This window comes from Helianthus annuus, chromosome 1, assembly GCF_002127325.2.
Source record: "Helianthus annuus cultivar XRQ/B chromosome 1, HanXRQr2.0-SUNRISE, whole genome shotgun sequence".
In the NCBI taxonomy this organism is placed as follows: Eukaryota; Viridiplantae; Streptophyta; class Magnoliopsida; order Asterales; family Asteraceae; genus Helianthus; species Helianthus annuus.
In genome coordinates, this window is record NC_035433.2 from 51,299,931 (window position 1) to 51,325,416 (window position 25,486).

Sequence of the window (25,486 nt, forward strand, 5' to 3'; positions counted from 1 at the left end):
GAGATGTTTGTTTTATAGTATACAGATTGTAGCAGTTTGTTGCTGAGAAGTTGCTGGAACGTGTGAAGATGAGAGTTTGATTGGATGCATGGTAGAACCTCCTTTCTATATTGAAGACAAAGATTGAAGAGTGTGACGATTGCTGTGCAAATGCTGAACTGGAGTTTACTCAAACGCTAACGTGTTGAAGATTTGGTGATTGGATGCATCAGCTTAGGGGGAGTCTGTTGCTGACAGAAGCTATTGAAGCTGAAGCTATCCAAAGACCAAAGACAGTGCAAGACTACGTGAAGATTGCAAGAAGACCGAAGACAAAGTTTTGACTCAAGACAAAGTTTTTATGAAGCTATTGTCAAGGGGGAGTTTGTTGGTGCATGTTTGTGACAACAGCTTAGATTTGGTCTTTGGATATCTTGTAATTAGTTAAACGATAAACAGTTAGCGGGTTTAGCTTTGTAATAGTTAGTTGTAATGTTTGGGCTAACTAAACCCAAAGAATTGGGTGATGGGGGGCGAATTGGGCCTGTCCAATTCGCAGCCCAAGAGTCTTGACCTAGCCCACTTGTAAACCTTGTGTTATATAAACAAGGTTAGACATTAGGGTTAAGGTTAATCAGCCAAAACAGTTATTAGAGAGCAAAATTCGTGAGAACATTAGGGTTTGGACGAATTTGAGAGAGTGTTAGGGTTTTGGATTGATTGTAATTCCTTGTGATTGATAATCAATAGAAAACCCGGTTTGATTGAATTGCTGTTTCTGTTTCCTACACGTTTTCTGCTACAATCTGATCTAGAGGATTCCGCACTCTAGGTTAGATAGACGATTCTGTGAAAGATCCATACATCAAGGGGACCTACACTCAACAAAAGTCTACCTGTGTTGTACAAAATAACCCTAAGCTGATGGCGGTGGAGGAGGGGGAAAATGAGAAAAGTGCAAACGTCGCATGTGAAGCCAATCCTCCTCCATGGCTCGATGAGAATGAAACACATATGCTATCTGCTGCTCCTGAGTCCAAAAACAAGCAGTTGAATCAGGAGATAATGGACGGGGAGGGTGTGATATCGCAGGGTGAGTCTGGCCCTGGCACTGGCATGATGGTCGCTGAGCTCTCTCAAGCTCCTGCACGCGACGAGTCAACGCCTCCTGCTGAATCATAAAAGATCTAAGAATATCCTCTATGGAGTAACCCATGTGATAAGGATGATAAGGATCAGATGGCGGCATGATGGATGGCGAAGTCCAAAGAAAAGGCTCACTAGATGAAGCAAAGGATGGTACCGCAAACGGTGCAACAGGGGGAACCGCAGTATGATGAGAGATCTGTGGTACAAACTGATCTCCTCCAGGCATGAAAGGTGCATGGCCAAAAGGCTGACGAGATGACCCCTCTCCAGGACGTGGTGGGGGTATGTCCTGGAGAAATGTAACAAGAAGGTCTGCGCGATGCGCATCAGTGACGTGTGCAGGAAGCAAAGGTGCATCAATAGGAACTGAAGCAGGTGCTGAAGCAGGTGTAACAGGTACCACAAAAGGCGGGTAGTCATCATCATCGTCTATCCACCCATTTCGGGTGTGCGCATTTCGAGGGTCAACATGGGTCGCAAAGGGTGCATGATCGGGCTCCACAGGCACTGGGTCAGGAAGAGGGGCAACAAGAGGATCAGCAGGAATATCAGCGATGTGAGGGGCATCAATATGAGCATCAACAGCATGATCATCATCCAACAGTGGAGAAACAATAGGATGATCATCGACAGGTATATCAGCAATCAAAGGATCAACAGCGGGTACATCAGCATGAATAGGGTCATGCTCGAATGTGGGGTCTGGAGCAACTACTGGCTCGGGGGCCACAGCAGGCTCCGGATCGTCAAACTCCATCTCTATTTTTTAAAGAAAATGCATTTATACAACTTCTAGTCAAAAATCTCAAAAACATTCCTTTGTTAAATCCATTTGTTACACAAGTGTCTACACACTTGTTTGTTCACAAAAACACCTTTGTTTCAAGAAAGATCCGGCTTCTAAACATGATTTCATTTGACACTTGGTTCTTCGAAAATACCACTTGTAGATCTTGAGATCTACTAGTTTAGAACTCCATTTTACAAGAAAAATTACTTTTACACAAGTTCATGTTCATAAGTGGTAGTGTTCATCATCTAATCACTTTCATACTTTAACATACACTAGTTCATGTTCCATGAACATGACCTAGCTGGGTTAGATGACGATCCGAACTACTACTAGCATCAAACAACATAAAAGAATCATAACAAAACAAGATCCAAGAGTTTTACACTAATATTTACTCTTTAACCACTTTGTTCATCATCTTACAAGACTTTTAGTTTGTGATCTTTAGTGTTTATGATTTTCATCCGACAAATCTCTTATTAACCACTTTAGACAAGATCAATAGGGTGTTTAGAGTCACTTACTACTAGCTTGACGCTAGGGAAGAAACTAGATGAAAAATGGGTGGTTAATAGCGTTGTGGTGAGGTCCTTGGCAATCTGTAAGCACCGAGCCTCCTAATACGTGACCCTTCACCTTTGTGTATGCTTGGAAATGCAAGATCAAAACTTGAAAATGATGGTGGTGGTGGGTTGGTGTTCGGCCGATCAAAGAGAGGAGGGAGGGAGAGTTCAAGTTTTTGTGATGTGTGGTTTATGAGAAGTGGAATGATCTTTGGGTTTACTTATAGACCATACACCACATTTAACCATTGGTTCATATGTCAACAAGATATTAAGCATGTGTAATTATAATAATAAAAAATTTAGTGGGGTGTCCCCACATGGGACGATTTCGGTTCATGGGGGGGGGGGTCATGGTTCATTTCAACTAACTAGTTAGTGCTTAGTTAATTAATTTAGAGATTAAACTAATTTGTAGTGTGTTATGCATTATTGCGGGTGTTAGGGTATTCGGGGACCCTAGCTGGCTCAGAAAAGGAAAAAAAAAACAGTGTCAATGATAATATTTTTATGTTCTGGGTAAAGTCCGGTTGTTCGGTTGGATATTGATCCGTTAAAGTACTTAATAAGCATTTAAAGTGTCTTTATTATTATTTTTAGTGACACAAAGAGTTCCCGACACTTTGGAAAGTGTCTAGTATTATTTTCCCATGTTTTTGCACTTTACTAGCTAGCTTAAATGCTGAATTTTATGTTAAAGTGCAGAATTTTGTGTTTAGAACATGTTTTAGGTACATCCAGTCACTATAACTATCACCTATTTACGCAGTTCTACAATCCTCACCTCCCTACACTTCCTACTAGTGTAGTAAACTATTTCTGGCTCATACTGGCCTTAGAGGCAGTGTCTGCCTTATGTCAGCACGTTTACTGGGTTATCCGTTCATTGTGCTACTGTGCTTTTGTGCATCAAGTTTGTCACTAAAGTTCTGTATGTAAATTATGGAGTGACAGTTAATAAAGTATGATGCAAGTATGTGTATGTATCAGTATTCAAGTAGTAGTTTATCCACAATTGCAAGCAAGCACAGTAATTAAGCAGTAATTAAATATTAATTCATTCGTACGGATACCTGATTTGGTGAGGGTTGTCACAAATTCTTCCATGTTTTAAGCTTCCATTAGGACCACATTACTCAGTAGTATAACCCTCTGGAGTTATATTGCATGGTTCTTAGTGGATTGAATTATATGCGCTTGATCGTTAATATGCTTATAAATGCCGTAAATGCCCTTTTGCCATACAAATGAGATTTTTAGAAATGTGAGTGGACAAAAACCTTTGCTACTGATATATAAGCTTGTCCCGAAAATTTGACATCAGTTGTTGGTCCCAAATAGGAGTTATGCGCGATATCGTAATTAGAAGCTTTTTATTAATTAATTTGCGATATCTGGCATAATGCACCTTTAAACTTGGATTTTGAACCAAAACTCATTACCTACTGTTAAGATATTTTTTTAAGGAATTTTAAGATTTTTGGCCAGATTATTATCTGTTTAAAACATAGAGTTCTTGTGTAATTCGGTTAATGACGATAATACCCTTTTTAGACATAAAATGAGATTAACAAAGGATTTGAATGCCAAACTTTTTCCTACTGATTTCATACATTAAGTAAACTATCTTGAGCATTTAAAACTGATCAAAATCTCAGATTTATACATCGTGATTATCGTCAATTAGCGAGTTTTACACTAATTAGGTACATAGTATGGTTTAAAACCATATTTAACATCTAAGACTTGTTACCTACTGAAATTTTAAACAAATTTAATTGTTATTACAGTAGGTATAAGTTGTGAACTCAGGTTTCCAAAAATGCCCTTAAAAGCCTATGTGAAATGACCAAAATACCCTTTCAGGACATAGTTTGGTCATAAATAGTAAATTTCACATATGTATGATATCTTACTGATGTAATGAGATAAATTAAATATTTTTACTGATTTCAAAAGACCAGAACTTCAGTCCATTATAAAATCTTTTTTATAAGCATTAAAATTACCAAATACCCTTACCAGACTTAAATTGGTTTAAATTACTTTTTGGGCATATATGTTAACATCCTACTGATATATTAACATATTTTAAGCATAATAACAATTAAGACCTGTATATAATTCATTTGGTTACCCGTTACGTGTTTATGCATTCGGATCGGTTTATGTGACTAGTTTACGTAAAATAGCCGAAACGGGTTTAACCTTATCATTAAATCCTCAAATTCCAGAATGTGATTAGTTTACCCATATTATACAAGTATCCAAGCTTGTCGGGTCTAAACCACATTCAATTCCGGTCTCCGCTTAATCTAGCGTTTAGAACCGTAAGGTTTCTTTCTAGCTAGCCGGTCTAAGTCTTTGACTTAACTAAAGACCCGTTAGCATCCTAATAGGTTATTAAACCTTCTATACAGATTAAATAGCATCTAGTAGAAGGTACCATCATAAAGCTTTAGGATTATACTGCTGAGTTACCTTTCACATTAGCTCAGGTAAATACTTTTAACTTATCTTCCCTTATACAGCTTGGGATATGGTATTATAATAATACAACTTGGTCGGGTATAAAATCATTTAATCGGATTGTAATTAATAAATTACATAACCCGTTTTACTCTGTCTTGTTCGATAACATAAACATTGGGGGTTAATTCGACCGTGTCCTGGATATCCTCGGCTAATTTCATTTGAAAATGGCCACGACCTATGCACGGGGTGTAGGCATACACCTGACAGATGCAAATGCAAAAATATAAACCCACATGTTGGGGATAACTCCTTTGTGGGTTCTATAAGTGGTGAGTTGGTTAATCCTGACCGGTTCCAACCGGCCCCAATTGTATGACAAACATGTAAATCTGTATACAAGATTATCTTTAAATAATTGTCCCAAGTTATAAATGATTTGTGCCTTGTGCACTTAAATCAATTTTCATAAATGTTTTCAAAAGAGTCAGTTAATTGTATTTACCAGTGTAAACTGACGTATTTTCTTAAAGACTGATTGACAGGTACCTCTCGTAATAGGCTGGAGCTATTAGGTGTCATAAGAGGATCTTGCAAATCCATAGATACCTGAAGTCTGTTATTTTGTTTCTTTGTATTTTTATTTATGATCCGCCTGTGGATCTTATTACATTCCAGTCTGTATATTCTTTCACTCGGACACTCAGACATTATGGTTTGTAATAGTTTATTTACCAAGCCTTCCGTTGTGCTATTATATTGTGTGAATTGACAATGATGATATCAACTACGTCAAGATACTCCCTGCCGGGCCCACCGGTAATATGTGGAAATATTGGGGTGTGACAGGTAGGTATCAGAGGCAACATTGAGTAAATTAAACACTAACGTTTTGTGTTTAATCTCAATGACACAATAAGCACATTCCTTAGACTTCCGAGTCTAGGCCAATGACCTTGGATTTATTCTCAACTTTCCTTTGCTGTTTATATTTTATTTTGTTTTGTTTTACTTGTTTTGACAGGATTAATCATCAACAATGCCGCCAAGAGTGAGAGGCAAAGGAAAGGGTCCCATGCGAGGTGGACCATCAGCAGGACCTTCTCATCGGCGCACCTCGTCTGCGTCGTTTTCTAGTTCTGATTCACGTGACCATTGTGGTCATTCCTACGAACCAGCGAGACACTCTGTCTCTTTGAGCTCATCCCCCTCTTTCCATCCATCATTCGGGCCGCCTGTTCCAGACGAGCCCCAACATTCGCAACACTCCCATGACTCTCATCATTCGCATGATTCTCACCATTCCCATCAATCTTACCATTCTTTGCATTCTCATTCCTTTCATCATTTGGATTCTACCTACTCTCCAGCCCAGTTTAATCCCAATGACTACGTCAACGATTTTTTGGGCTACAACCCTTTGGGACCCGAGGATCACTTTCCTCATGACATGGAGATGGACGACGACCCGGACCCTGAAATGCAAACCTGAACACCGGGCCACCCTATTAGCATCTCGAGCGGTTCTCCATATCAAGGATCGCCGTACCAAGGGCCCGATTCATTTAAAGAAAGGTGGGCCACGTATGATTGGGCTTTTACCGCTTCATATCATAACTCTCCTGCTCAACCTCCTTTGGTTGAACCACAACTTCAAGCAGTTTCTCCACCACCTGTTTCTGTTGAGGAGCCGCCTCAACAGCCACCTCAACCACCTCCCGAGCCGCCGAGGCGAAGAAGGAATGCACGAATTTCTGTGCGAGAAGGACCTCGGTTAAGTTCTCCTCAGGGTTCAAGTTCTTACCCTCCTATCCCCGAGGACCCCCAAATGAGTGGACCCTCGCACGCGGTGCTGGAGAACGATCCTCCGCCGGCTTCTAATGCACCACCGCCACCGCCAGTGGGTTTCGACAACCTGATCCCGACTTACCCAGGTTCGTTTGGGTATAACCCATCAGATAATGGAACCCATGATCCATATCTTTCTGCTGCACAGTACAATGCATTTTATCCTTCTTCTTACCCTCTAGTTTATCCATCTGGATATCCGGTGCAGGGGTATCAATACCCTCCTTACCAGCAACCTCCTCCTCCTCAACAGGAGCAAACCTAAGAAATACTGCAGAGGTTAGACAGGGTTGAACGTGAAGCGGATGAAACCAAAAAGAAGCATAACAACTTTCTTAAAGGCCTTGCAAGTCTCATCAAAGGCAAAAAGAAATAGGAAGTTATTTATTGTACTTTGTATTTTATTTTCAATCAAGTCCCTGCGAGGACATTTTATTTTCAGTACCTGGTCCCTGCGAGGACTTATTTCTGTTTCTGTAGCCCCTGCGTGGGCAGTATGTTCTTTTTTAGACCCGTTTAGGGCACCTTGTAATAGTTAAATGTTTAATGAAATTTCTTTAGATTTTAATTATGTACTTTATTATCTCATCATGCCTTATCATTTCAATTTTTTATTGATCTGCCAAAGAAATTTTCTTAGAGGTATAACCTAGCCAAATTATTAAAATGACTATGATGGTACAACCTTTTTAAGACAGTAAATCTCTGTTAACATCTGAAAACATGTTAACATTCCTGGCTGTGCGGTACGAGAAACCACACAAGCTTCCAAATGTACTTGGATTTTTCCAAGTCACTTATGTATAGCGTATATGATCAATGCGAATCATGGCAAATAAACATCAATATGATGTATACATCAAAACATCCATTAGAGATGTATGCTTATAAGCAAAGGTGTAATAATGACAATGATAGTTTTATTTATAGACTTCTTGTCAAAAAGGTGATGAACTATGTTCGACCCTTAAAAGAACAATGATCCAAGAGATCGTTGGTTATGTTTTAATCGTCCTTGTGACAAGGCCTTTTGTGCCATCTAAATGTCCTTCGAGACGAGCCTTGTGCTATATAAAATGTCTTTCATGACATTGATAGTTGTGATTTATATCCTCTGTCTAATAAATATAAAGGATTATATCCTATAAATTGCTTATTATGGTTCTGTTGTAGCCTAGGCAAATCATGATTTAATTAATTTATTTAAAAATGGTCTATATGGTTTAATAATACCATGACCATCTGATCATCAATGCGATGATTCACTATATAATTTAAATATCATCATTGTTTGATATAGTACACGAATTATGGCTGGCTCTGATGAAGCAAAGAGTCATCCCGTGGAAGACAACAACAATACCAGGATCAATATCACTGGTGTTGAATTGCAAGCGATGATCATTGCAGCAGTTGCTCAGGCTGTGGATGATAAGTTTAAGGAGCCTAGTATTGTTCGGTCTAAAACTCATTCAAAGTCCCATTCTCATTCGCATACACTGAAGAAAGATGAGTCTCAACACTCGTCTAATCAGAGGAATGAACCTCAGAAGCAGATTATTCTTGAACCGACTCCCAGGTACACCAAGGGTTGTACCTATAAATACTACGTCTCCTGTAAACCAAGGGATTTTACAGGAGAAAAGGGAGCGATTGATTACATGAAATGGTTAGACGAAATGGAGATTGTGATAGACATCAGCGGATGTGCTAAGGAAGACGTAGTGAAGTTTGTGTCTCAATCTTTTAAGGCGATGCCCTCACTTGGTGGAAAGCGTTAGTGCAAGCCACTAGAAAGGTTCATTTGTACAACCTTTCATGGAACAAGTTTGTTGATTTGGTAAAGGATACTTATTGTCCTCAACATGAAGTCGAGAGGATAGAGACTGACTTCCTCACTTTGGTAATGAAGGATCTGGATTGTAGATCCTATGTGACTAGCTTCAACTCAATGTCAAGGCTTGTACCATACTTAGTCACCCCTGAACCCAAACGCATTGCGCGTTTCATCGGTGGCTTGGCCCTTGAAGTGAAAGGGAATGTTAAGGCTTCTAAGCCAACCACATATAGATCCGTTGTGGATCTATCCTTGTCCCTTACTCTAGATGTTGTGAGGAGTAGGGCGAAGAAAGTTATCGATGATGGGAAGAGGAAGAGGAAGGAAGACAAGTCTCCACAATCAAACAAGAAAGAAAAAGGGAACTTTGGTTCCAAGAAGGGGCAGTCAAATGACAAACCCAGATGCAAAACCTGCAATAAAAGGCACTTTGGAAAGTGCAACCAAGACCCACAAGCTAAACCATGTGGGATTTGTAAGAAGAAAGGGCATAAGTCTGTAGATTGCCAGAATATCAAAGATGCAACCTGCTATGGTTGCAATGAAAAGGGGCACATCAAGACCAATTGCCCCAAGAATGCTAAGAAGCCCGAGGAGGCGAAGAAAAACAATGCGAGAGTTTTTCAGATGAATGCTAGGGAAGCGGTGAACGACGAGAACATCATAACAGGTACCTTCCTCATTAATAATAACTGTGCTAGAGTCTTGTTTGATTCCGGTGCTGATAAGTCTTTTGTAGACCATAAGTTCTGTAAGTTATTGAATTTGCCTATTAAGACTCTAGACATAAAATATGAGGTAGAGCTTGCCGATGGTACCTTAGAAACAGCTTCAACTCTTCTTGATGGATGCTTCATATCCATTAAAAATCATTCTATCCCGCTATCCCTCTTGCCAATGAAATTAACTGGGTTTGATATAGTTTTAGGCATGGATTGGTTGTCGCATAACCAATCCCAAATTGCCTGTGATAAAAGCTAGTTATTATCAAAACCCCTTCTGGTGAATCAGTCACTATTCAAGGAGATACACAATATGGATTGCCCAGCAATGTGTCTATTCTCAAGGTATCGCAGTGTTTGAAGAACGGATGTGTCATCTACATGGCACAGGTGACTGTGAATGATCCGAAGCCTAGGATTGAAGACATTCCAATCATCTCTGAGTATCCTGATGTCTTTTCTGACGAATTACATGGATTACCTCCAGAAAGGCAAGTAGAGTTCAGGATAGATATTCTTCCAGCATCTGCACCTATTGCACGAGCTCCTTATCATCTAGCACCTACGGAAATGAAAGAACTCAGGACTCAACTAGACGACTTACTGGAGAAAGGTTTTATTCAACCCAGCTCTTCGCCTTGGGGAGCTCCAATATTGTTTGTGAAAAAGAAGGATGGATCGATGCGTTTATGCATTGATTATCGTGAATTAAATAAGGTAACGATCAAGAATCGTTATCCTTTGACCATGATCGATGACTTATTCGATCAACTCCAAGGGGCGAGCTATTTCTCGAAGATTGATTTGAGATCTGGGTATCATCAACTTAAGGTTAGAACTGAAGATGTACCTAAAACAACATTTAGAACAAGGTATGGACACTATGAGTTTTTGGTGATGCCTTTTGGGCTCACTAATGCGCCAGCAGCTTTCATGGACCTCATGAATAGAGTCTGCAAACCATACTTAGATAAGTTTGTCATTGTCTTTATAGACGACATACTTATCTATTCTCGTAGCCAAGTTAATCACGAGAAGCACCTTCGATGTATCTTAGGATTGCTTCGACAGGAGAAGTTGTATGCTAAATTCTCCAAGTGCGAGTTCTGGCTTCGCAAAGTCCAATTCCTTGGACATGTTGTTAGTGAGCGAGGCATCCAAGTTGATCCCGTCAAAATAGAAGCCATTATGAATTGGGAAGCACCGAAGACGCCTACAGAAATTCGCAGCTTTCTGGGTTTAGCTGGATATTATAGAAGATTCATTGAGAACTTCTCGAGGATAGCTGCACCATTGACTTCTTTGACCCATAAGAATGTAAAATTTGATTGGGGTCCAAAGCAACAAGAATCTTTTGAGATTCTTAAACAAAAGTTGAGCAATGCTCCGGTATTATCTTTACCCGAATGAGTTGAAGAGTTTGTTGTATACTATGATGCTTCACACACTGGTATGGGTTGTGTACTCATGCAGCGAGGCAAAGTGATTGCCTATACATCAAGACAACTGAAAGTGCATGAAAAGAATTACACCACCCACGATCTGGAATTGGATGCTGTTGTATTCGCACTTAAGTTATGGAGACATTATTTGTATGGAACTAAATGTGTGATCTATTCGGATCACAAAAGTCTCCAACACTTGTTCAATCAAAAAGAGCTCAATATGAGACAGCGTCGCTGGATGGAGACTCTAAATGACTATGATTGCGAGATACGCTATCATCCAGGTAAAGCGAACGTGGTCGCTGATGCTCTAAGCTGAAAGGAAAGAGTCAAACCTATCAGGATCAATGCCAAGAGCATTGAGCTGAAGAATAGCCTAAATGAAAGGCTATTAGCTGCACAGAAAGATGTTGTTTTGGAAGCTAACTTTCCAGATGAAAAGTTAGGTGTAACTGCTGAGCAGTTAGCACCTGGCAAGGATGGAATCCTCAGAATGAATGGAAGGATTTGGGTTCCTATTCATGGAGGACTTCGTGATGTAATCCTCCAGGAAGCCCACAACTCTAAATACTCAGTTCACCCTAGAGGTGACAAGATGTATCAAGATTTGAAGGCTAATTATTGGTGGATAGGTTTGAAGAAGTCTATTGCCACACATGTAGCTAAGTGTCTGACTTGTGCTCAGATTAAAGCTGAACATCAAAATCCATCAGGTCTGCTACAACAGCCAGAACTTCCCACATGGAAGTGGGAGATGGTAACCATGGATTTTATAACCAAGTTACCTAAAACAAGGCACGGAAATGATACCATATGGGTTATAGTTGATAGACTAACTAAGTCAGCACCTTTCTTACCCATCAAGGAGACTCATAGTTCCGATAAGTTAGCCTAGTTGTACGTAGATAAGATTGTATCTCTTCATGGAGTACCGGTGTCTATTATCTCTGATAGAGATACTAGATACACCTCACACTTTTGGAAAAGTTTCCAGCACTCTTTGGGCACACGTTTAAATTTTAGTACTGCTTACCATCCTCAGACAGATGGACAGAGCGAGCGTACGATTCAAACGTTGGAAGACATGCTTCGTGCATGTGTTATTGATTTAGGAGGTAGTTGGGATGACCACCTACCCTTGATCGAGTTATCCTATAACAATATCTACCATACAAGCATTCAGGCTGCGCCTTTTGAGGCATTATATGGTAGGAAATGCAGAACGCCTGTTTGTTGGGCAGAAGTAGGAGAAGCTCAGTTGTCAGGACCTGATATAGTCCTTGAAACGACGGACAAGATTGTCCAGATTCGTGATCGCCTGAAAGCTGCCAGGGATAGGCAGAAAAGTTATGCTGACAAGAGGCGGAAACCTCTAAAGTTTGAAGTTGGCGATAAAGTCTTACTGAAAGTATCACCCTGGAAAGGTGTGATGCATTTTGGTAAGAAGGGCAAATTAAGCCCTAGGTATATAGGACCATTCGAGATTATCGAATGTGTCGGCAGTGTAGCTTATAAGCTAAACTTGCCTGAGGAGCTGAGTGGAATTCATATTGTGTTCCACATCTGTAATCTCAAGAAATGTCTAGCTGATGAATCGCTAGCTATGTCTCATAAAGACGTATAGATTGATGAAAGCCTGAGATTTGTTGAAAGACCTATATCAATCGAGGATCGACAGGTTAAAAAGCTTCGAAGGAAGCATGTGCCTATAGTAAAGGTCAAATGGGATGCCGTAGAGGTCCCGAATATACGTGGGAAGTCGAGTCCACTATGCGACAGAAGTACCCTCGCTTATTCCAGCAAATCTCGGGGTCGAGATTTCTTTTAAGGGGGTGAGGATGTAACACCACGTAAAAAACGTGTCCAATTATGTATAGACACGTGTCCTAAACTCTAAATATGTGAAACATTGAGTTTGAAGGACTAAAGTTGACAAACAGTGAAAATATGTATGCGAAGGGACTAAAAGTGTCAACATGCCAAACTTGAGCCTCTGAATGACCATACATGAAGAATATATTCTTAAACAGGTGATTAATTGGATATAAGAAGCCGTTTGTGAAAATAATCGGAAGATTATAAAACTACAAGGGTTAAACGTGTCAACATATTAATTCTAACCTCTGATTGACCTTTTAACGAACCCGAGGCTTCGAAATATTCAAATATACTCTCAAGAATAAGTGATAAAAATTTCACGTGGTTTCGAGATCGTTAAGCGAGTTTTCAAGACTTTGGGTGAAAAGTGTCAACTTGATGAAACTTGCATTTATTGTGATATTTAACGAAACTAAGCTTAACGAAGTTTGTTTATACATCCTTGGGCCTCTACAAACTAACTAAAAGGGCCTTACATGTCAAAAATGAGGTTAAATAAGGTTTTATAAGGCCAGGGACTGAATCTGCCAAGTTGTAAAGTGTTTTAACCTGAACAACAGGTCCAGGCGGGCCGCATAAGACCCTTAACAAGTCTACGCGGGCCGCGTAGAAGTGCCCAGCGCAGAATCATGTTGACAGATGCAGGTTTCAGCTGCATAACCGACTTATTCTCATTTGTATCGATCCCAGACGCTGTTAAATGGTTTTATTAAACCACTAGGACACCTGGGGTGATCCTTGGGACTTCCTTAACAGCTGCAAATGATCTAGGAACTTGGAAATCACTATACAAGAAGAGCTAGTTCATGTTTAATGAACTCACATTTGCAAACAACGTTCAAAGACTCATCTCTGGAGCTTGCAAGGATTAGGAGAAGAATTAGAAGTGTAGAAAAGATAGCAAGGACCATTAGTAAGAGTTTTAATCCCTGCTTAGTCCTTTAAATTAGTTTAAAAACCGAAATGTTAAACTTATCGTAATTAAGCTTTGACTTTCGGTTTAATCACATATGGTCTAGCCACTGATCAAAACGAAAGTGGTTATGGAACCATATTAAGGTAGGTGATTAACCCTTAAAAGGGCACCTCCTAATTATTTCATTTGACTAGTTAATTGTCGGATCAAACTAGTTTGACAAAAAGTCAAACTGGACAGAAAGTTTAAAAATGAATTTAATTAATAAAACAGAGGTTCTAAATTATATTTTAACATTCTAATGACTTAGTAATTAATATTAGAACATGTTTTAGCAGTCCTAACCTGGCAATTATTAGTCTAAGGTCAGTTTATAACCGAAACTCGCAAAAGCTTGACTTTTGCTTTGACTTTCAGTTCTGACCCGTTCAAGCTTAATTCTTCCATGTTTTAAGCTTCCATTAGGACCACATTACTCAGTAGTATAACCCTCTGGAGTTATACTGCATGGTTCTTAGTGGATTGAATTATATGCTCTTGATCGTTAATATGCTTATAAATGCCGTAAACGCCCTTTTGTCATACAAATGAGATTTTTAGAAATGTGAGTAGACAAAAACCATTGCTACTAATATATAAGTTTGTCCCGAAAATTTGACATCAGTTCATGGTCCCAAATAGGAGTTATGCGCGATATCGTAATTATAAGCTTTTTATTAATTAATTTGCGATATCTTGCAAAATGCACCTTTAAACTTGGATTTTGAACCAAAACTCATTACCTACTATTAAGATATTATTTTTAAGGAATTTTAAGATTTTTGGCCAGATTATTATCTGTTTAAAACTGTTGGGATTGAACCCTACCAGAGGAACAGATAATGAAAGCCAAAGCCGGATCACAACAGTGGACTCAAAATAAGCAGCTGTTTACACTTGGTTTTCCCCTTGACAGTGGTAATCTAACAGCTGATAGATCTTAAGTACTGCTCACTATAACAACTGATGAACCAAACACTGATGAAACTCTAAAGACTGCTGAAGACAAACACTGTTGCTCTATCTACTGTTGTTCCCTAAGTACTGCTGAAGACATAAGCACTGCCCATTCAAGGACTGATCACCTTTGAAGAAAGCATTGATGCTCAACATCAGTGCTCAGGCTACAACAGCATAACGTGAAGCAGTTGTTATCTCTTGTTTTGTATTGTACTTATAATCAGTTGTTACACATCAGTAGTTTGTATAGAACAGTGTTTATAGGTTGTTAGGTTGTTAGATGTCACTATCATGGTGACGTCAGCTGAGATGCTTCAGTGGTTTGGTCTGCCTATAAATGGAACAGTACCCTGTACTGTTACATTTGATTGACTGAGTGGATTCTTCTTCTTCAGTCCAATCCTTTCATCTTGTGCAACCAACCTTGGGGTATCAGGCTGAGGGGGAGCTTAGTTCTGTAAGCATGCTTGTAATCATTTGCTTTGTATTTCAATCATTCAACTTAATAAAAAGCATTTGTTTACCAAACTATATTCTCTTCAGATTTTGTTCACAAAGTTTGTTTTCATTTCCGCTGCACTTAATCTCATTTTATATTCATTGATTCTGTCAAAATTATACAAACGAGCACAATCATGACAGCCTCCGATCCTAACAATTGGTATCAGAGCTCAGACAGTCAAATTCGATCTAACAATCAATTTGACGTAACAGTTCAGCTCAAAATTCATTGATACTAAGGTTGATTGTATTTAGTTGAAAAACAGAGCAACGAGAAATCATGTTCAAAATGATGAATCTGATACTCTGTAAAACAACCAAGATGTCATAAGATTCACAAATTTCAAATAACAAGTGTTTTCATGCTCAAATCACTCATAGTTTTCAGATCTGACAATATGTCTGGAAACTATGTATATCTCTCTTCATTTAAAATTGATTTCAACTGTTGTTATGGAATTTGTGATGATTTAATCATGTTTTATGCTAAAGTATGAACCTCAGATTAACAAAACCTATGTTCATGTAAACATTAGTGTTTTGCTAACTTAGAAAGAGGAAAATAAAACTTTAGTCACGAGATCTTATGTGTTAAGAGGCAGATTGAGAAACAGAATCCTCAAAAGGACTAAATCAACTCTGTCAAAACACATTAAGAAAATCAGGGGTAAAAAACAATCCAAATCATAACTAATGTGAGATTTGGTAATAAAACATGTATAAATGTGGCCAGATCTCTCAAAACATTGCTGAAAATGATTTTGGATTGAGGATTCCTTCATTCCCAGTAAGTATTTTATTACTTATGAATGGGAAGGGAGAAAAGGGAAGAAGTAAATGAACAAAACTCAAAAGTGTGCTTATCTCAAATCTTTTGAAGCAAAAAGAGAAAGAGTATAAATATAAAACACTTATTAGTCCAAAGTTGGGTAAACAATGGTCATCATGCAACTGTGTGCTTTCATCAATACAGGAATTGTTTAGGTAACAATGGCATCTCCAGTGATTGACCTTAAAAGAAGAATTTACAATCAATTGACAAGAAAATGATCCTAAACAATGGTCAAAATAACTTGAGAATGATATGATCTTGAGCTTATTTGGAAAGTTACCAGATCCTTTTGATGTTATTTTCAAAACTTTTACAAAAGTTTTTCTCAGAATAAAACCAGATATATTAGTTTTTTATAAAAATATATTTTGTACTTTTTACTCATTTTTTATAGTAAAAAGTTCATCTCTGGTCAGGATATAATTTTCCTTATTTTTGTGTGAAATTACTATTCCTAAAACTGATCAAAAGGAAATGGTACACATGTCAAGGTCATGTCAAGCTCAAGTTAGTTTATCATAGATCAAAAATTGATTGCAAATTGATTTTGAACTACTGAGATACTCATGTTCTAGTTCAAATAATTAGACACAAAATGAGTAGCCTTAGTAGAAAAGTCTTCATCATCTGGGATGCTAAACCACTGTCAGGAATAATGAACATGTGGCACAACCTTGAACAAAGATTTCTGAGATAACTGCTGGCAATTTAAACTTGATAATCTACATCTAAAATGTATTTTGTTAAGCATAGCATTTCTGGAGCTCAACAGATGTTGGACATGATATTGTGTTTACACAAGACAAAATCAATTCCCGCATCTGAACAAGCAGATGCTAACATTATTTGTCAAAAGTTAAAACACTGCTGCACTAACAGTTGTTGTACTAATGGTCTTCATTTTATTTTCTACCACTGTTTTCCCTTAACTGCTGTTGTGCCTCAACATCTGCTCTCTAATGTCTGTCCAGTGCTGAAAGTCAACCCCTGTTCTCATTTTCCTCTGATAAGCACTGATGTTCAAAATCAATGTTGTATCCACTGATCCACTGATGTAGTAAAAGCATCTACTGATGGTGAAAATCACCCACTGCTTCATTTATTACCGTTGTAACCACTGATGCTTGTTTCATCAGTGGTCACCAAAAACAACTGTTCTCCATTATTTACTCTTTCATCAGGGGTTGGCACGTGATCATTTTTTAGTCGTCAGATCATTATAACCGCTGCCACGTCAGTATTCACTTTTTCCTAAAATAAAACCCTGATTAAACCCAAACAGGGGCTCACACTGTCGAATTGAATTCCAAAAATTCTCTTCTCAAAGCAGTTTCCCACTCTTCTTCACAAAAACTTTCTTCGATTTTCATCATCAAAAAATGACGAAATCAAAATCGAAGTCAAAATCAAAATCATCTTCTTCCTCCGCTCCCACAGACGCCACTCAAATGGCCGCTGAAACCACAGAAATTCGTTACAAATCCCCTCACAACTATGTGGGCATACTCACAAAACCCACAATCAACAAATCCTTCGACTCCATCATCGACATCTTGTCTGCATCAAAGTATAAAACTTTGATAACAGCAGACGCTCCCATTTATCTATAAACCCAGAGAGAGTTCTGGAACAAGACTACCCTTGAAAAACAAGGAGAAACTGTCATAGCCATCAACTCCTCGATGCAGGGTAAAAAGATCCAAATCACTCCACAATCCATTTCAGAAGTCTTCAAACTCGATGATTTGAACGGTAAAACCTCATTTTCTAAAGCCGAGTTGAAAAAAGATTTCATGAACAGGGGCTATGCAGAGCAACCAAAAAGGGATACCTTACAAAAAGGCTATTTCCCTTCTGCACCCAGATTTTTGTTTCACACTCTATGATGTGTGTTTCTAATAAAACAACGTCTTTTAATGAAATACCATCAAAAATTCAATGCCTGGGGTATGCAATTTTAAACCATGAAAATTTTAATTATTCCCAGGAAATATTTGATGATTTGGTGAAAAACGTTGATAGTAAAGCATTTCTGCTCTTTCCAAGATTTTTAAGCTACTATTTTGAACAAAAATTTGTAAAGGAAGATGCAGAATTGCCCAAACAAGGTGCTTCTTTTAAAATAAACTGTTTAACACCTGAAACATTCTCTAGAATGTTGGCACCAATAAAAACAAAAGCAAAGGTGCCTGAGCAGAATTTAGCAGATGAAACTGCTCCTCAGGTATTGGCTGCTGAGCCCACTGCTACAGGTGATCAAAGCAGCACACCCACTGTTTTGAAACCCACACCTGCCACCACCAAAAAGACCAAAAAGAAAACATCCAGAAAGCCCCCCAAACCCAAAACAAAGGCACCTCTGGAAGATGAGATCCCAGAGCCACTGCCAGTGACAACACAAATGTCACCAATAACCACTGCTGCTACTTCCTCACAGCAGTTGGAAGAAAGATCTCCACCTTTGTCACAAACTCCTCCTGCATCCTCACAAAAGGATCAGGTTGTAAGCACAGGGACCCCACAATATGAAGCTCTGGACCCACTCGGATCCATCTTCCACAGTCCTGATCCTAAGGACATGTCTCTTTCAACTCCTTTACCCTCACCCCCTACATTACCACCATCCATTACACCCTTGTTGCATACAGTTGGTATTACTCAGACACAAACCAGTTCCTCTCAAACACCTATCACCGAGAGTATACTCCCACAAGTGACTGGGTCTGATGTTGATATCCCTGTTATCCCAGCAACAACTAAGGAGGTTACACTGCAGGATTTACAAGTAACTCCTGTCAGAAGTTCAAGTGGAGCAGCCACTACAAATGTTGAACCCACTGGTTTACATTTGGACAGTGGTTACATTCATAAGACTCCATTGAAGGCAATTTCTTCAATAGCACCACTGAGGACCACCAGTGAGTTTGTTTTAACCACTGGCAACATCAAAAGGTTATCAAGTGTTGAAGAAAGAAGTCCCCGGTACCAAGAACAAGGGGCATCAATGAATGATTTTTGGGATTCAGTCCCTAAGTCACACATTGGTACAACCACTGCTGGTGGGGATTCAGATGATCCCATTAACTTGGGTGATGATTCAAAATATCAGGAATTGACAGGCAGGGTTGAAAACCTGGAAACCTCAGTTGCTGAAATAAAGGGTATGGTGCAGCAGCTGTTAAAAAGCTCAGAAAGCCCAATCCACTGCTGCTCCAACTCAAGCACCTACACAACAGGCACCTGCTGCAAATGAGTTATGGAACATGTTCCAACCACTGCTGGAAAGACAAAAGCAGATGGCAGATCAGTAGATCAGTAGATCAGCAGCATGATATACATGTTCAAAAGCTGACAAATATGGTGGAATCAAGGTTCAAAGATACTCAGGCAGATATCAAAGCTATCAAGGCTCACATTCAAAGTGCCTCTGGAAAAATTCCTTCCACTGTTCTCTTCATGAATGAACCCTTCCCAGATAATGCCAAAAAGGGGGAGAAGATCAAGTGGAAGAAAAAGGGAATTGATGATGGTATATACATTGAGCCAGAAAATAGCCAAACCAAAACTGTAGTATCAACACACACCACATCACCACACACCACCATAACCAATGCTCCACCATCATCTGTGATCACATCACCTACAACAACTTCACCATCAAAAACAGCCACCCCATCATCACCTCCTGCCAAAAAGCAGAAGACAACAGATGTTACAACATCTGCTGTAATGACAACAGTGGTTGAAACACCAGTTGTTCCAACTACTGTTAGTCAGTCACTCATCACCACTCAAACCCCTGCCATCACAACCCCTGCTCAAAAGCAAAAGACATCTGCTGATACATCAGTAGTTGTAATGACAACAGCGGTTGAAACACCAGTTGTTTCAACAGCTGTTAGTCAATCATCCACCACTGCTCTCACCATTCCTACGTCACAAGCAAAATCCATTTCATCCACAAAGCTTTACAAAAGAAAAAGAGAAACAACTCAAGCCACTGATGAAAAATATGATCCTGTTGCAGCAAAATATCCACTGGAACTAGATGCTGTAAAAAATGAGATGAAACAATTTTACACCAAGGATGATCCTTCAAAAAGAAGATTTCCTTCTCTCATAGGCTTCGTAGTTCCAGAAGACATGGATGAATATCTCGAAATGAAAGCAAGGCAAGCAAAGATTCGAGCTAAACTCGAATGCAAAGATCAAGGTGATAAAGCCATTTCTGAAAAATTGGAACTCTTACTTACAAAAGTCAAGCTGATGAAAGATTATGCACAAGTTCTGAGCAAAGAAAAGACAGATCAAAGAAAGGCGATGAGAAAAGAACTTATTGCATATATCATGAAAGAAAAATTTTATCCAGCTGAAGAAAACCAATTTGAAGAATGGCCAATAGTTGCTCTGAAGCATGAAGCAAACAGGATTGAAAGGATTAAAGGTGACCCAAGTAAGAAGAAGACAGCTCCAAATTGGAACAAATATAAAAAGCTAATTGCTGATCTTACTTCTGAATATAAAAAGAAGAAACAGGAGTTGGTAGATGCTAAAGTGGACACTGCTGATGCCATAGCAAAATGGTCAAAACAGCATACTGATGAAGCTTATGAAAGGCTGAAGAAAAGAGGATAACTGTCTCAGACACTTCAAAAAGGCCTGACTACAAAAAGCTTGAACAGCAGATTGAAAATCTCCAAAAACTATTCAAATCAGCAGATAATCCTATTCTTGTGACAAACCAAGAAGAAGGAAAACAACTATCTGAAGAAGAGATAAAGAAAAGGGAAGCTGAGCACTTCAAAGAAACCATCATGAAAATGGGTCTAAAAGAAGAGAGCTCAACAAAGCTTCCGAACCTTTTTAAGAAGGTATTAACCAAACCTGCATCACCAAACACTTCAACAGACATGACAAACATTGAGAGGCAAGAGCTAATTGAAAAAGAGACTGCAGAAGACATAGCTGCAGCAAACAATGTCATTGAATTGGCCTTCAAAAGAATGTCTGAAAGTCTGCAAGTGTTCTCAAGGCCAACATCTCCAAACTCATCAAAGAATAAATCTCTCCCAAGAAACCCATTAGGATTAAAAATACTAAAGTGGACGTCTGATCAAAAGACCCACGTATGGACCTTGGTCAGATCCAATGGTGAAGTGAAGTACATATCAAGGAAAGAAGCACTAGGCCTTAGTGTTGAAGATTTGCAGGATCTCCTTGAACTTACACTGTGTAGGGATGAAAGTGACTTGAGTTCCAAGGAAATTGAAGCAGAATTTAAAAGACAAACTAGGGAACTTCTGATGAGGAATAAAGGTCCAGAATAATGAAGGGTTTTGGCATTATCTGTTCCAGGGGGAGATTGTTGGGATTGAACCCTACCAGAGGAACAGATAATGAAAGCCAAAGCCGGATCACAACAGTGGACTCAAAATAAGCAGCTGTTTACACTTGGTTTTCCCCTTGACAGTGGTAATCTAACAGCTGATAGATCTTAAGTACTGCTCACTATAACAACTGATGAACCAAACACTGATGAAACTCTAAAGACTGCTGAAGACAAACACTGTTGCTCTATCTACTGTTGTTCCCTAAGTACTGCTGAAGATATAAGCACTGCCCATTCAAGGACTGATCACCTTTGAAGAAAGCATTGATGCTCAACATCAGTGCTCAGGCTACAACAGCATAACGTGAAGCAGTTGTTATCTCTTGTTTTGTATTGTACTTATAATCAGTTGTTACACATCAGTAGTTTGTATAGAACAGCGTTTATAGGTTGTTAGGTTGTTAGATGTCACTATCATGGTGACGTCAGCTGAGATGCTTCAGTGGTTTGGTCTGCCTATAAATGGAACAGTACCCTGTACTGTTACATTTGATTGACTGAGTGGATTCTTCTTCTTCAGTCCAATCCTTTCATCTTGTGCAACCAACCTTGGGGTATCAGGCTGAGGGGGAGCTTAGTTCTGTAAGCATGCTTGTAATCATTTGCTTTGTATTTCAATCATTCAACTTAATGAAAAGCATTTGTTTACCAAACTATTTTCTCTTCAGATTGTGTTCACAAAGTTTGTTTTCATTTCCGCTGCACTTAATCTCATTTTATATTCATTGATTCTGTCAAAATTATACAAACGAGCACAATCATGACAGCCTCCGATCCTAACAAAAACATAGAATTCTTGTGTAATTCGGTTAATGACGATAATACCCTTTTTAGACATAAAATGAGATTAACAAAGGATTTGAATGCCAAACTTTTTCCTACTAATTTCATACATTAAGTAAACTATTTTGAGCATTTAAAACTGATCAAAATCTCAGATTTATATAAACATCTTGATTATCGTCAATTAGCGAGTTTTACACTAATTAGGTGCATAGTATGGTTTAAAACCATATTTAACATCTAAGACTTGTTACCTACTGAAATTTTAAACAAATTTAATTATTATTATAGTAGGTATAAGTTGTGAACTCAGGTTTCCAAAAATGCCCTTAAAAGTCTATGTGAAATGACCAAAATGCCCTTTCGGGACATAGTTTGGTCATAAATAGTAAATTTCACATATGTATGATGTCTTGCTGATGTAATGAGTTAAATTAAATATTTTTACTGATTTCAAAAGACCAGAACTTCAGTCCATTATAAAATCTCTTTTATAAGCATTAAAATAACCAAAATACCCTTACGGGACTTAAATTGGTTTAAATTACTTTTTGGGCATATATGTTAACATCCTACTGATGTATTAACATATTTTAAGCATAATAATAATTAAGACCTGTATATAATTCATTTGGTTACCCGTTACGCGTTTATGCGTTCGGATCGGTTTATGTGGCTAGTTTACGTAAAATAGCCGAAACGGGTTTAACCTTATCATTAAATCCTCAAATTCCAGAATCTGATTAGTTTACCCATATTATACAAGTATCCAAGCTTGTCGGGTCTAAACCACATTCTATTCCGGTCTCCGCTTAATCTAGCGTTTAGAACCGTAAGGTTTCTTTCTAGCTAGCCGGTCTAAGTCTTTGACTTAACTAAAGACCCGTTAGCATCCTAATAGGTTATTAAACCTTCTATACAGATTAAATAGCTTCCAGTAGAAGGTACCATCATAAAGCTTTAGGATTATACTACTGAGTTATCTTTCACATTAGCTCAGGTAAATACTTTTTACTTATTTTCCCTTATACGGGCTTGGGATATGGTATTATAATAATTGTCACACCCTGGCTTTGCGAAAGCGTGGGTTAATTTGGTGTGACTTCTTAATACCATAGCTTAATCACAACCAAGCTATATGAATTTAAAACCATGCAGATCATCCATTGATTAAAGTCTTAAAAACAAAATACCACAACATTGTTTTGAAACGCAGACACATGCATCGAGTTTACAACACTTCAACATAAAAACAGTGTTCTTAAGACACAACCATAAACATAAAATAGACGCGGTTTAAGAACTGTGACTCGTCCAGGTAAAAGCCACAACTCCTAAACTTGGATGATCCAATAATTCTTACGCAGCGTGAAAACGTAGCATATCGTGCCAGATCCTTAATTCCCTGAAATACATGTAAGTTGGAAAAATCAACAAAAATGTTAAGCGAGTTCATGTGTAGTGAGTATGTAAAACCTTTATAAGTATAAAATCCCTGGTACGTAGCAAATAAGGAAATAAAGAGATCACTAATGGTTTGCAAGGCCATTGATATGTGTGAAGTGCAGTAGGAAGACTCAAACCTAGCAGATCTTTGCGTTGGGCACCAAGTCACCCCGAGGTCCGTACTGTTGGGCCTAGGGATGGGCTCGCTACACCCAGATAGATCTACCGCTATTGTCCCTCGGTCCTACAATGAGGATTAATGGCCTTCAGTTCCCGCCTACCCACTCACATGATCTAAGTAGTGACCCTCCTTACGCTAACCATACCATGTAAAAAGTATTCGTAATCATAGTAACATGTATTTCACCCATGCAGTTTAAAAACTGAAAACAATTAAGAGAAAAAGGGGGACATGAACTCACTGTAGCGTCCTTGATAATAGCAACTCAAACTTGGTCTGCAACACGACAACCTACAACGTGCTAATATCTATTAGACGATCGGGCTGTGCCTTGTTTATGTATTTAGGGTTTTGAGTTACGTTACTTGCTATTATTCCAAGTTTAATCTTATTGTTAAAATAAATACAATTATTTTAACTTACGTTTTATTTAGGGTTTTGGAATAATAGTTAGACAACTATTTCCGAATTCATACTTTCCAAGTATGCCTATGTGCGTATTTACTTCCCAAGGATGGGGTATTTATACATGTATTTTGGTAGTTCGGATAATATATTTTTAAGTCCCACTTATAAAATATATTTAACATCTTTGTCAGAATAATATATTTATCCCAAAATATATTCGTCCGCTTTTATTTATGAAAACCCATCTCCGAACTTTGAGACTTTGTAACAATACTCATAGCGAAGTTTACTTCCGAGACATAAGGTTAAACATACTTGTTAGAGGAATAATTTTTCTAAGTCTTGGGATTTTTAGAAAAATTCGCCAGAGTTTCTCCTAAAAACGGGGGTGCCCGTGCTGATACGCACATCGTTTTCTTTTGAAATCAAACCATGATCATCAACAATCAACCCTTACATTCTGACACGCAAAATACTACCTTTGTCGTTTCAGTTTCAATATATTAAAAACTGGACTGTTTTCGGACATTTAAATAAAATAGTTAACCTATTCCATAAATTCCCAAATTTTTATCATCTTACATGAACCAAATATTATTGTATAAAAATATCGGGGTCCAGTTCATTATCAGTATTTTATAGAAAATCGTTTACCGGACTGCAATGAGATTTGTTACATTCTGATTGCAGTCTACGGAATAATTCGTTTAACATTCCTCATAAGCCCGTTTGACGAAATTCCATCTATGGTATGAATTTCAGGGGCTGGTTCTACTCAGGTTTCAAGTTATGACTGAAAACGTATCGCCCATTTTACAGCAGTAAAACTCAACCTTAGCTGCTGTCATGAAAACGGACTTTTAAAATAGTAAACGAACTCGAAAAATTACGATTCCAGTGCCATTTGCTTCGTTTTTCGAAAATGCATATTTTAGGCTTCAGAAGTTCTGTTTTTCGACTTATTATGGTCTGTTTACAGCCCCATGAAGTCGGCCGAAAAAGTACATCAGCATGTTATTTTGTGGTTTAAATGTCACTAAATCATATTAACAAGTGTCCGAACAACGGTTTTTTTTTTCAAAAGTTCGACGATCAAACATCATATATGTATTAACCAACCCTAAACCAACAAGTCTTCATCTTTATGTCTCAATCATAAGTAAACTTTTATATTTAAATTCCATATAAACTTTTATGTTCATCTACTTGTTCTTGTCACTTTAGGGATTTAAGCACACTAAACATACTACACCCTTAGATCATAAAAAAAAACGAGATGAAACAAGATTAACAAGAGAGTAACAAGAGACTTACTACTAGCTTATAGCTAGGGATGAAATCTAGT

The 25,486-nt window shown here is 38.3% G+C and overlaps 1 protein-coding gene across 1 annotated transcript; it reads left to right on the forward strand.

The window, feature by feature from the left end:
- Nucleotides 1-1,229: 1,229 nt before the first annotated feature.
- Nucleotides 1,230-7,069, forward strand: LOC110867229 (proline-rich receptor-like protein kinase PERK9). Its single transcript, XM_022116356.1, has 4 exons — nucleotides 1,230-1,310; nucleotides 5,754-5,805; nucleotides 5,981-6,038; nucleotides 6,469-7,069. Exons 1-4 carry the CDS (start codon nucleotides 1,230-1,232, stop codon nucleotides 7,067-7,069), a joined length of 792 nt encoding a protein of 263 aa, XP_021972048.1.
- Nucleotides 7,070-25,486: the final 18,417 nt, after the last annotated feature.